Below are 12038 nucleotides of genomic sequence, written 5' to 3'. Positions count from 1 at the left end.
CTCCTTATTCTTGGCCTTCCTAACTGGACTATAATAGGGTGAGTAATGGCTGGACATGCATGGAGAGCACTAACAATATACAGTTATTTTCCCGGTATATTTATCCCATTTAGGTGGGAGAGCGTGAGTGGTAATATAAGGTCTGTGGATCATCGCTCCTTGAATGTCGTTATACCACTTCACATCAAGTGCTAAAACCACCTTGAAGTGGTGCGGCTCCAAGGTTGTGATGCCAGGCATGACGTGCAGGTGCATGAGATCCGTAGGGGATCAACATTCCCATGTTGTCTCAGGTCTTTTGCTGCTTAGAACCTAAACTTTCTCATATCTCTCCCCAAATGGGGAGGCAGTTTACCTTCGACGCCTGCCTTTCTGCTGAATTTAGCTTTCACGCTCTTCCAGTCTGTTTTGAAGCCACCTTCCAATGCCTGGGTGTTCCTGATGTGACTTCAAAACCTAGTTCCTATGCTTCGTTTCCAGACTGCATGTATTAGTTTTTAGTGAAAGAGCTAAAACAGTAGGAACCCTTTGAAGAAAAACTATGTTACAAGGATTAACATTGTGAAACTCAGCTTGCATGTCTGATTGGATAAAACATTTCTTTTTAGGCTATTTAATCTTACCATCCATTGCCTGTGCTGTGCATTGCCAGTTACTGTAACAGGTTGAGGCATCCATCTTCCAGTAAAATTTTTGACCTCATGATGAATGTTAAAGCCATCTGCTCAGTGTGGGACCTGTACCAGGAATGTCCTATGTGAAATGTGGAGGCCAGAACTAAACTGAGTGATGCAGCAGAGAAGATAGAAGAAGTTAGTGGAAGAAAATACTAAGCTGTTTTAAAGTAAAATAATTACATTTTAAAAGAGAGAGAATAAGTAATTCCCCCGGGAAGCATTTTGGATTTTAAGAGCATGAGAGAACACAGTCATCTTTACATCTTTGATTTTTATTGAGTCTTCAGTGCTGTTGCTACATGTGTAGAATACGTGTACGCGAGGGAGGACCAGACGTTTTTTTTCATGGTGCCTACATAGATAGGCTGTGTTTCCCAAACTTCTAGCTGACTTGAAGTATGCCATTCCTTGTGAGGAGTAGCTAGTCTAGTCTTCTGAGCCTCTGTGCTTATTGCAGGAACTGGAGAACAAATGCTTAACAGACTCGGGCAAAACGGACGCTACAAACCAGCACTGTTTAACTTCCTGCATAGGCTACTAATGAATTTTGGAGCTCTACTAAGTTGTTCCATGAAAGCACAGCTTCATTGCGCCATAACAGTAAAGCGAGCAAGCAGTACTGGGAATGGTAGGCACATGTATAAATGCACAGGGAGGTTTGTGCAGTGACGACCGCACTCTTCTGGATGCAGTGGATCTCAAGGAGGTCAGCAGAGATGTCAGAGGCAAGGGACAGATGTGGAATGAGGACTGCTTAAGCATTCTTCTTCAGGGATCTTCCTTCTGGGCGCATTTGTCAATCTCAAGCAGCATGAGCAGCATGGAGAGGGTGAACAGAGAGCAATTGCTCGAATTTCCTAGTAGAAGAAGAGGACATTGAACTATGCAGTAATTGACAGTTTCGGAATGTGCAAAGAGATGCTTCTTGATACGTGTAGCTGTGGGTCTCTGCCACAGATCACTAAGATTGCCAGAGGCTTGGCGCAAACACCAGGCAAAGTCACGGAGTAAAAATTCACTTACAGCTATTGAGCACAAGCATATTAGCTCTGGCTTAACGTTCCTCAGCCACAGTTTACTGGTAAGTGAATGTGTAGATGGTGTGAAGGTACAGCTCTGTGCTTGCATGTTTATGCTCGTCCTAGGGGCTGCCAGAGCTGGTACTAGACTAACAAGCCTATAGCCTGTAATAGCAGGGATACTCTTGTAAGCTACAAGCCACGGTGCTTACTGGGAGAAGAGGGAGGGGAATACTGCTGCTGTGCTCTGTGTTTTGGGGTCTGAAGAACGGATTTTGTTCTTCTCTTTATACAGTGTGTTTGTTAACATCCTGGGAATGGTTGTGAAGTTTATTGGTGCTGTATTGCAGCTGGCACTTGTTGGTTGTATTAGATTGAGGACTGATTGATCAGCTGAGAAGGCCTTTCTTGTCCACTCTTCATAGAAGAAGAAATGAAGCTCTGTGTTCATGCAAAGGTTATTTTCCTATGCCTACCTGCAATACTCCCTTTGCTATATTACATAGTTAACCTAGCAAAACTCTCTACAGATCATTGGATAAAACTATCCTGTGTCCAGCAGAATCGAGACATTTCAAAATTTCAAAGCAGAACTAGTCTGGTTCTTCATTTTTTGTTCCCCGAATTTTTCTGGCATGTCACAGGTGATAAAACGTTATGCGTCTGGGAAACCTTCTCAAATACTTGTATTGAGCATAAGTGCTGCGTGAGGTATCCTTGGGTTCCTTATGCTGAATGGAAGATAGTGTTTGCCTAGCCTGGTGAACTGCTACAGCCTATTATTTTGAGACTTGCACTTTGTTAGAGGCACAAACTTCAGTGTCTAATTCAGAGAAGACAGACAGCTCGTTGCCTTCAGTGGTGACCAGTGAAACTCTTCTGTGTTTCCTCTCAAACTAGGAAGTGCTGAATGCAGAACTAAAAGATTTTTCTCTTTCCTTCACAGGCAAAAATCTCTACACCAATGAATATGTAGCGATCAAACTGGTAAGTAGAAGCCTCATGTGCTCTTAAATGATTTGGCAGAGTTTCTAGTGTTAAGTACAAAAATCATTTTTCTCTCACTTTGTGCTTAAGGCTGCTCTCACCTCAGCTGGAATAACTTACTGAAACTCAGATAAATTGTTGAGTACTCTATAAACAAAACACCCACCATTCTTGGTGCATAAATGGTCCTTAGCTGTCTTATGCCCATGTGCCTTGTCTGTTTTTCCAAGCCGGTATGTTAGGTCCCAGTGAATAGCACTGATGGCAGGTTTGCCACAGCTTCCAAGCCCCTGGGGTCGAGTTTTTGTTTGTTTGTTTGGGACTCCATTCGTTCTCCAGGCTCTTAACTATTCTCTAGGTGGACTGTTGGCAAAGTGCTTGGTTAGGAGCGTGGCACAGTGCAGCTTGCTGCTCCGCGTTTTCTGAGTTGAGAGGCAGGAAACGGGTGTTTCGGCATTTAGTTGCTTTGGGGGAATAGCATGACTTAGTCTTGTATAACACTGAGAAGCTGCAGATGCAACAGCCAAAACAAGGTGCAATCCAGCAAAGGACAATCTTTATCTAGCTGATTTGTAAACCTATATCTTTAGATACCAACATCTTCAGAATGATTTTCTCCTTTTATCCTGAGTTATGAGATGGTGAAAATGAATCAAACTGGCTAAACAGAGTTACAGGAGTGGCATAAAAACCTGACCTTTCAGTAGCAGACACCAGAACTCGTGCAAACGGTTGAATTCACAACTGTCTCTTCCCATCCCATCGTACAAGCTTCCAGTACCCAATTATCAGTTTACTTTCTACTCTGCAGATGATGTAGCCCTCCCCAAGCACATGCGATGGCTACTTTCATATTTCTGCAGTGCAGCAAATGGATCTGATGAAGCTATTTTTTTTGATGGCTGCTTCTGAGTATGAAGGCATGGTGGTCAACAGTGATGTCTGAAGCTTGAGCTGAAGGGATAGGAAAACTGTCTAATCCTTAGCTCTACCAGACTTTAAAACAAAACAAAACAAAAATATAGCCCAGTAGTTTGTTTTTATGCCTTAACTTTTCTATCCACTAAGACTTTCATTACTCTGTTGAGGATTTGAAATTTGAAGTGTTTGACTGAAAATACCCAATGCTCTTTACTCGTCAGTATGCTCTTTAATCACAGGTCCAAAAGCTAGAATTTTAAATAAAAATTGTTGCGTCAGTTGGGTACTAGCTGCAAACATGCCTGTTTTCCCATCTAATGCTTTCTGGCAATATGACAGGAATCGTTCAGATTAGAGAAGATCAAGATGGACTTGGCGTATTTAATTCTGATTCACGTTGAAGTACCACAGATCTTCCATCTTTAACGTTCTCCTTATACGATGCATAGTAGATGAAAAATAATTAGTACTTTGCAGGAGGGATTTATTTTGAAGCCTCCTGCTGACAAATGTCAGATCTTCCCCAAAAAATTGAATGCCTGCAGTCCTTGTTGGACGTGGATCTACACTGGGAAGGAGGAGCGAGGCTTGTCCAGTGGCTTGCTCATGAGGCAGATTTGGCAACAAAGTGCTGAGTGCGTAGTACTAGGTACTAGTACTATGGAGCCTGTAACGCTCCTAATTTGCTTTGGCTTTCAAAGATAATCCCACAAAATTGTAGCATTGGAAGGAGTAAGGAAGTGATAGCGCACCAAGAAGGCAGCTCTATTTGGTCAGAGGGCTTGTCCCAGTAACCTGAACCCTTCCGATAGGTACATGGCTCGAGCTGAATGGCATTAGCTTTGTCACCTTAATCTGACCTGTTTTTTTTTTTTTTCTTATCATTCTTTGGTTTTTCAAAATACTGTATGCTAAAGCAGTTACGCTTCAACGCAGTCCAATTTTATTTGCACTATTACGATTCATACTTTAAAATCTCTAATCCTTTGGATGCAAAGAACCAGAGTTGCCGCTCCGGAGCCATCCGTGTAGCTTGTCTGTTTGCACACCCGCTCCATTGTGGTTGCTGTAGCGCTGGATTATCAAGAAGGTTAACGAGGGTGTACTAGCGAAAATTGTTTTCTTCTAATCTAAGACCATATTCTGCCTTCTCAGCTGCATACACTTATTTCTTTCATGTGCGTACTTAGCTGCAATCGTGAGGGAGGCAAACACTTAGGCAGGAGCGTAAGCTCCACTGTGTTTTCCTCTGGGTTAAGGAATGACACACCACCAAATGCCAAGGATTCCCCTCTTCTCTGCATAGAAATATTGTACAGGAAACTATTCCTCATCAAAACCTTGCAGTAAGCTTGAGAAGAGGACGTGTTTCCCTCGAGAGCTAAAGCTTCAGTTCTTTGAGGCAGTCCTTCAGCTCCGGATAGAAGGAGAATGCAATTAATGAACTAGTTCACTGCGTGCTTATTTGCTATGTACCGTTCTGAGGCTTGAGCAAAAAAGTTGCGATCCAGCTTCTCAAATGTTGCTGTTAAATTAGTGTTTACAAAGGGCTGGTTAAATCATACAATTTGGGCTCTCTGGGAAAAAAAAGCCAGGAAAACTTGAGACCAAGAATAGTTGTGAATGGTCTTGCCTTTCTCCCTGGGGGAGACCTACATTAAATCTTGTTTTTTTAGCTTTCGTTTAAAAAAGACTTGCTTAGCTCTTCAAGTAATCTACAGGTTAGCAGTAAAGTTGCTGCATTCAATATACTTCAAGGCAACGATTTCTATTTTATCTGCATCACTAGATCAGGTCAAAACTCTACACCAAATCCTTTGAACTGTTTGAGATCATCTTCTGCAACTGCAACCCTGCCGTCTCGGCTATTTGTGCCTCTTGTCCTTACGTTAAAGCTGAATGTAGGAAAAATGAGAGAATTATGACTTCTGCGAGAATTATGAGTTGCTCAGGAAAGGCTGTAAAATTCATTGCTAATCTCCCTTGCTTCGTCTTTGGGGACGAGGGATTTCTGCGGTTGTGTTGCATCTTGCTCTGGCAGTGCAAAATCCCAGGTGGCCTCTGTCTTATGTAGCTTGTAGCTCCTTTCTTTCAGCTGAAGATTATTTGGTTAAGGAGATCTGCTTCATGGAGGAATTTGCCTTCTGAAACACAGTGGCCGTATTTACTAGCTTAATCTTCTGAAGGTTTTTAATGATGCATTGCATGTAGTAAGGATTTTTTTTTTCCCTGTATGAAATCGAGCTGTAATCTGAGCACAGGAGCTGAGCCACCAAGCTGTACCACGCGCCTCCTGCATGCCCTTTCAGAAGAGTGGTCGTCACAGTGCCTGTTGGTTTGAGCTGTAGTTTTTGTCCATGAGGCAGTAGTAATTCAGTTGTTTTTGATACAAAGGCAACATCAGCCAGCATTGGTAAGCCCCTTTGCTTATAGGACGGCCATCTGTTCCGGTGTCATTTTCCCGGACACTGCCACAACTCTGACATGCACGCAGAGCTCAAGCTCACTTCTCCAGCACTTCCTGGTGCAGGAGACCAGCTTGGACATGGCTTACTGTCCCCTACTTTCTCACAAGCAACTTCATGTCCTGGTACAGTAGTCCTCCTACCATCTTGAAGTCACTGGATAGACCGAGTTTCTGTTGCTCTAAGTCCCTTTACTGTGGAGGTTTCTGAAGACTCTCCCTGAAGCCAGCACTGACATCTGTATTAATTCAAATGTGTGACTTGGATAGCAAACTGGATATTGCATTGCTTTCTATTTGCCTTCAATACAGTTGGAGTGCTTTTTGCCACTTGTTTTTAAAGGATTAGCCTCATAGAATCATAGAATCGGTAAGGTTGGAAGGGACCCCTGGAGGTCATCTAGTCCAGCCTCCCTGCTCAAGCAGGATCACCTAGAGCATGTTAGACAGGATTGCATCCAGGCAGGCTTTGAATAGCTCCAGAGAGGGAGACTCCACAACCTCTGTGGGCAACCTGTTCCAGTGCTCTGTCATTCTCCCAGTGAAGAAATTCCCTCACGTTCAGGTGGAACTTCCTGTGGTTCAGTTTTTGCCCATTGCCTCTTGTCCTGTCGCATGGGACACCTGAAAAGAGTTTGTCCGCGTCAGCTTGACACCCTCCCTTCAGATACTTACACACATTGATAAGATCCCCCCTCAGGCTTCTCTTCCCCAGGCTACAAAGGCCCAGCTCTCGCAGCTGGTCCTCAGAGGACAGATGCTCCAGATCCCTGACCATCTTCCTGGACTCTTTCCAGTAGCTCCATGTCTCTCCTGTACTGAGGAGCCCAGAACTGGACACAGTACTCGAGATGAAGCCTCCCCAGGGCTGAGTAGAGGGGCAGGATCATGCCCCCTGACCTGCTGGCAACACTCTTCCTAATGCCCCCTAGGACACCATTGGCCTTCCTGGCCACAAGGGCACATTGCTGGCTCATGGCCAGCTTGTTATCCACCAGCACTCCCAGGTCCTTCTCTCCAGAGCTGCTCTCCAGCAGGTCAGCCCCCAGCTTGTACTGCTGCCTAGGGTTATTCCTCCCTAGGTGCAAGACTCTGCACTTGCCCTTGTTGAACCTCATGAGGTTCCTCTCTGCCCAACTCTCCAGCCTGTCCAGGTCTCTCTGAAGGGCAGCACAGCCCTCAGGTGTGTCAGCCACTCCTCCCAGCTTGGTATCATCAGCAAACTTGCTGAGGAGGCACTTCATCCCTTAGTCCAGGTCATGGATGAAGTAGTTGAACAGGATGGCACCCACTACTGATCCCTGAGGGTCTCCACTAGCCCCAGGCCTCCAACTGGACTCCGCACCACTGATGACGACCCTCTGAGCTCTGCCTTTCAGCCAGTTCTCAATCCACCTCACTGTCCACTTGTCTAACCCACACTTCCTGAGCTTCTCTAGGAGGATGTTACGGGAGACAGTGTCAGAAGCCTTGCTGAAGTCAAGGTACACAACGTCCACTGCTCTCCCCTCATCTACCCAGGCAGTCATGCCATCACAGAAGCTATCAGATTGGTTAAGCATGCTTTGCCCTTGGTGAATCCATGCTGAACACTCCTGATCACCTCCTTTTCCTCCAGATGTTTAGAGATGACATACAAGACTAGCTGTTGCATCACCTTTCCAGGGATGGAGGTGAGGCTGACTGGCCTGTAATTTCCTGTGTCGTCCTCCGTGCCCTTTTTGAAGACTGGAGTGACATTGGCTTTCTTCCAGTGCTCAGGCACCTCTCCAGTTCTCCAGGACCTTTCAAAGGTGATGGAGAGCAGCCTGGCAACAACATCTGCCAGCTCCCTCAGTACCTGTGGATGCATCCCATCCGGGCCCATGGATTTGTGGATGTCAGGCTTGCCCAGATGATCTCCAATCCTATCCTCCTCAATGAAAGGAAAGTCAGACTTTCTCCCTTGCCTCTGGGCTCTGGGATTCTTGAGGGCTGTCCCTTAGCAGTGACAACAAGCAAAGAAGACATTCAGTAATTCTACCTTCTCTGTATCCCTTGTCACCAGGGCCCCCACCCTATTCAGTAACGGACCTATTCAGTAATTCTGCCTTCTCTGCATCCTTCATCACCCACCCCATTCAGTAGTGGGCCCACACTTTCCCCAGTCTTCCTCTTGCTCCTGATGTATTTGAAGGAGCCCTTCTTGTTGTCCCTAACACCCCTGACTTTCGAACCTTTTAAGTATTCAGAAACTCAGAAGCAACTTGAGTGGTGTGGTGGGTTTTTGTTTTGTTTTTATTTTGTTTTTCCCCTTGCTGGAAAGCGGAGGAAATGACTTGAGCTGATGATTAACAACTTGACTGGAAGTTGAATGGTCTGAATCTCTGTACATTATCTTTCTTCTGACTTACGAGGAAGTCTTTTATGAGGATTTTTTGCCAACTGGAAACACTAATCTTCAGTGTGGACCATGGGTGCCACAGGACAGTTGAATCAGCAACAGCCTTGTTGTGGACAGAATTGCTGTTCCAGCATGTTGGGGATGACAGCTCAAGCTGCTGTCTATGTTGCATGTCCTTTGGATGCCCCTGCTGTCACTTTTTGGCGTGGATGTGGAACACCAAGTGATTTTTGCTAATCTTAGGTGGCTGCTTTAGAGGCAAACTTCTAGGTGGTGGATTAGTTTCCAAATAGAAAGCTATTTAGCATGTTTTTGAAATTCAGGGTTAATTTTGTTGCCATAATATGACACTTTTAATGAAGTTTTGAGCATGCAGCATTTCTTTTCTGAAATAGCAGAAAAATGGGCAATATCCAGGGACAAAAATTGGTGCCCGTATTAACTTCCTTTTAAAGATGTGTGAGCAATAGCTGAATCAGCATTACTGTCTTACCAAGTGCACAGCGTTATTGAAAACATAATTACTCGAGTCTCTTAATCCTCTCCGTGTTAACTATGTACTTCCAGGAGCTTTGTAATCCTGTGTGTTAATACCTTCATAGACTGCAGGCATTAAGTTTTGCGCATAAAGTGCGGATGAGTGACAATCGAGAAATGTTGTGGGTGCACGATAGACGTACCCATTTTTATTCTGTCTATAAAAATAGTCTTATGTGCTTTGAAATGTTTGACTGACACCTGTTACTGAGAGGGAGGCCCTACCAGCTATCGAGCTGCTTTGTAGTGCTTGCTGCAAACAAAACTATACGTTTTTGCAACCGTGGCCTGACTTAAAACAAGAATGATTGACTCAGCATCTTTCAGAAATACAGGCTAGTGACCACCAAAAATACTTGGGGCAACAACAAGCCACAAACTGTGAACATTTAACTTGGTCTTATGCGATCTTGGCTTTCCTCCTACAAATGTACCACGTGTTCAGGGCTGTTCTCCAAGGATCAGGAGCTTTGCTGAACAATACTTGAATTTCCCTTCCAAGAGCAAGTGTTGTTTTTTGAATGAAGAAGTTATTTCTCCTCTGGCAAATGCTAAATAAGCTCATCCAGAATATACAGAGCAAATCTTTCTGCTTTTTGTCCTACTTATTCATATATTGTCTAATGGTGGGTTCTGTTGCCTGACTCTTCATCTAGACTGGTTCATCTTGAAACTTTGAACATAGTGTGGTCATAAAACTTCAAGTACTATATATGATTTTTTTTTTTTAGTCAAACTGATTTTAACCAGCTTTTTTTCCCCTGCTTTAGGAACCAATAAAATCACGTGCACCACAGCTCCATTTAGAGTACAGATTTTATAAACAACTTGGAAGTGCAGGTATGTAAGCCTACCTTAAGTTTATGTGACTTTATTAAAGTGAATGATGCTGTCGTGTTTGTTATGTAATTCTGACTTAAATTTACTAATTTGGACAAATTCTTGTAGTCCCATACAGGCTTTTGGAAGAGATTTGGTTGGAGTAACATCTTAATGTTAAATTATGTGGACCTGGGAAATCTCTTTAGTAAATTGATTATTGTGTTGGTGAGGATTGAATGACGTGTGAAATACCTACAGAAATGTGCTCTTAAAACATGGGAACTTTTAATGGACTGAAAGCTGTTTGGGTATTGCATGACAGACTTTAGAAAGGTGATTCGAAGCCTTAAAATACAGGAAATTCTATAAGAAGCATAGGACCTGTGTAATGAAATACTGAAATGCTGTGTTTTCTTAGCTATTTGCTAAGTCATAAGCATGTCCAAAAGCCAATCTATGTGGTGTGACAGTAATCTATGGCAAATGTGAGGGAAGAATATAGCAGGATAAGCCTATGGTGATTATTACTCTATTTTTTTTTTCCCCCGGGTGAGTTCTCTGATTTCTCTAATGTAGGGCTTGAGCTTGCATCTCTGTCTGGAAGTGTCTTCCATGATATTAAAAAAAAAAAAAAAAAACTATATAGACTGTGAGCATGTGCCCTGTGACAAGGACTTCCACAGCCTTGACTAGACACTGCATGAAGCAGCATCTCGGAAGTGAAGATCTTTCTTTTGCTCCTTCTATGCCTTGACGATATATTGACCTTGTTTTTTGGCAAGTTTCTTATTTTTTCTTTCCTCTTTTTTCTTTTTTTTCTTTTTTATATTTTTTTCCTGATTTGCTTGCTTGCTTTTTTTTTCTTTTCTTTTTTTTTCTTTCCTTGGGTGGATTCAGCTTCCACTTGCAGAGGATGTTCTCTAGTCTCTCATTCTGCTCAAATTAGTATTTTGGCAATATTTGGTGGTACATCTGCTTTCAGCTCATAATGTATGCTACTTGTACAGTCACCCTGCCCCCCCCCTTTTTTTTTTCAGCTTTTCACTCATTCCCATCAGTTTCTCTAGACATTTGCCTTCATTTCATGCAGCATATCCTCAGAGATGCTATTGCACTCTGGTTTGGGCTTTTTTTGCTCCTTACAGAATGCAAAATATGGGATGTGGGATCTACAAGTAAGCTGTCACAATCATAAACAAGGGCCATTTTTTGTTTTGGGGGATCTTTTTGTGAAGCAGGGCTTTAGGTATATCAGAAGTCAGTCAAGAGTTCTTGTCTGTAAGAGTGCCTCAGCTGCTCCAAGGAGCAGTTGCTTACAGAGCTTAAAGTATGAAGCATGTGCATTAACCTGTAGCATGATACTTGTCCAGTTGTGGGGTAACTGATGTTTTTCATTATTTTATTTGCTGTCCTTGCTGCCTTTTTGATTGCCTTAAGCATGTAAATCTTGCCGTTCTTGTTGGGTGGCTGCTGGTCAGCCCTAATGTGATGTTCTTCCCATTTAGCTTTGATGCTTAAGACCTGTGCTGTGCTGGCACAAGTCACATGCATATGTGACCTGATCCTAAGCTTTCTCTAACACATGGCGACATTTTTTGCACTAAAATAAGGTGTTCATTTCTATGGGCTTTCTATTCTGGGGTTAGCATCCTGCTGATTATCCACTGCCCACAAAATTTCTGATAGGTTAATATCTTCATTTAATTCCAGGTCGCTGTGTTTTTGAGACTTAGCATTTCTATTAAAACCTTTATAATAAATAAAAGGGATGTAGGTTCACAGAGTAAATGAGACACTTGAATTCTGTTCTTCATTCTCTATTTGAGTTTTGCTGATACCTGCTGTCTCTGGGATATCCTAGAGAATGTCATCCCAGTCAGCTTTTTCTGCAGCTGTCAGCGCTCTACCACTCTCTAAAGGTGTTACTGAGGAATTTTTAAACTAATGGAGCACTAGAAGCTTGGCTTTATCTTGGTTTAGGTTAAATATTTTCTTGTGTGGTTCTTCTGCCTAATAAATCTGAATTCCTCGTCCTACAACACTATTCACACACATGTCGCGTTTCTGCCTTGTTAGATCTTGTGCATGGCAACGGGAATATTTTTGAATATGCTGCCGTCAGAAATAGAGATCCTTGTCTTCAACATCTCTCCCCTCCTCATTCTGTGCGGGGCTGATAGTCATCTGTAGCTCTTTGCCGGTATTTGTAAAGAGGCTGCTTGGAGACC

The 12038-nt window shown here is 43.2% G+C and overlaps 1 protein-coding gene across 7 annotated transcripts in view; it reads left to right on the top strand.

The window, feature by feature from the left end:
- The window catches only part of CSNK1G1 (casein kinase 1 gamma 1), a 119867-nt gene that overhangs the window by 53176 nt on the left and 54653 nt on the right, over positions 1 to 12038 (top strand). For 6 of the 7 annotated variants that reach the window (XM_062583885.1, XM_062583882.1, XM_062583883.1 and 3 more), the window contains 2 exons: positions 2643 to 2683; positions 9759 to 9828. In XM_062583885.1, coding sequence (XP_062439869.1) covers positions 2643 to 2683; positions 9759 to 9828 — 111 coding nt within the window. Of the gene's footprint in view, positions 1 to 2096; positions 2154 to 2642; positions 2684 to 9758; positions 9829 to 12038 lie in introns of those variants that run through there. The other variant, XM_062583887.1, reaches the window with a different exon arrangement.

Source organism: Rhea pennata, chromosome 10 (genome assembly GCF_028389875.1).
Source record: "Rhea pennata isolate bPtePen1 chromosome 10, bPtePen1.pri, whole genome shotgun sequence".
Lineage (NCBI taxonomy): Eukaryota > Metazoa > Chordata > Aves > Rheiformes > Rheidae > Rhea > Rhea pennata.
The sequence above is the reverse complement of the archived record's forward strand: the minus strand, read 5'-3'. Positions and strand labels throughout refer to the sequence as shown.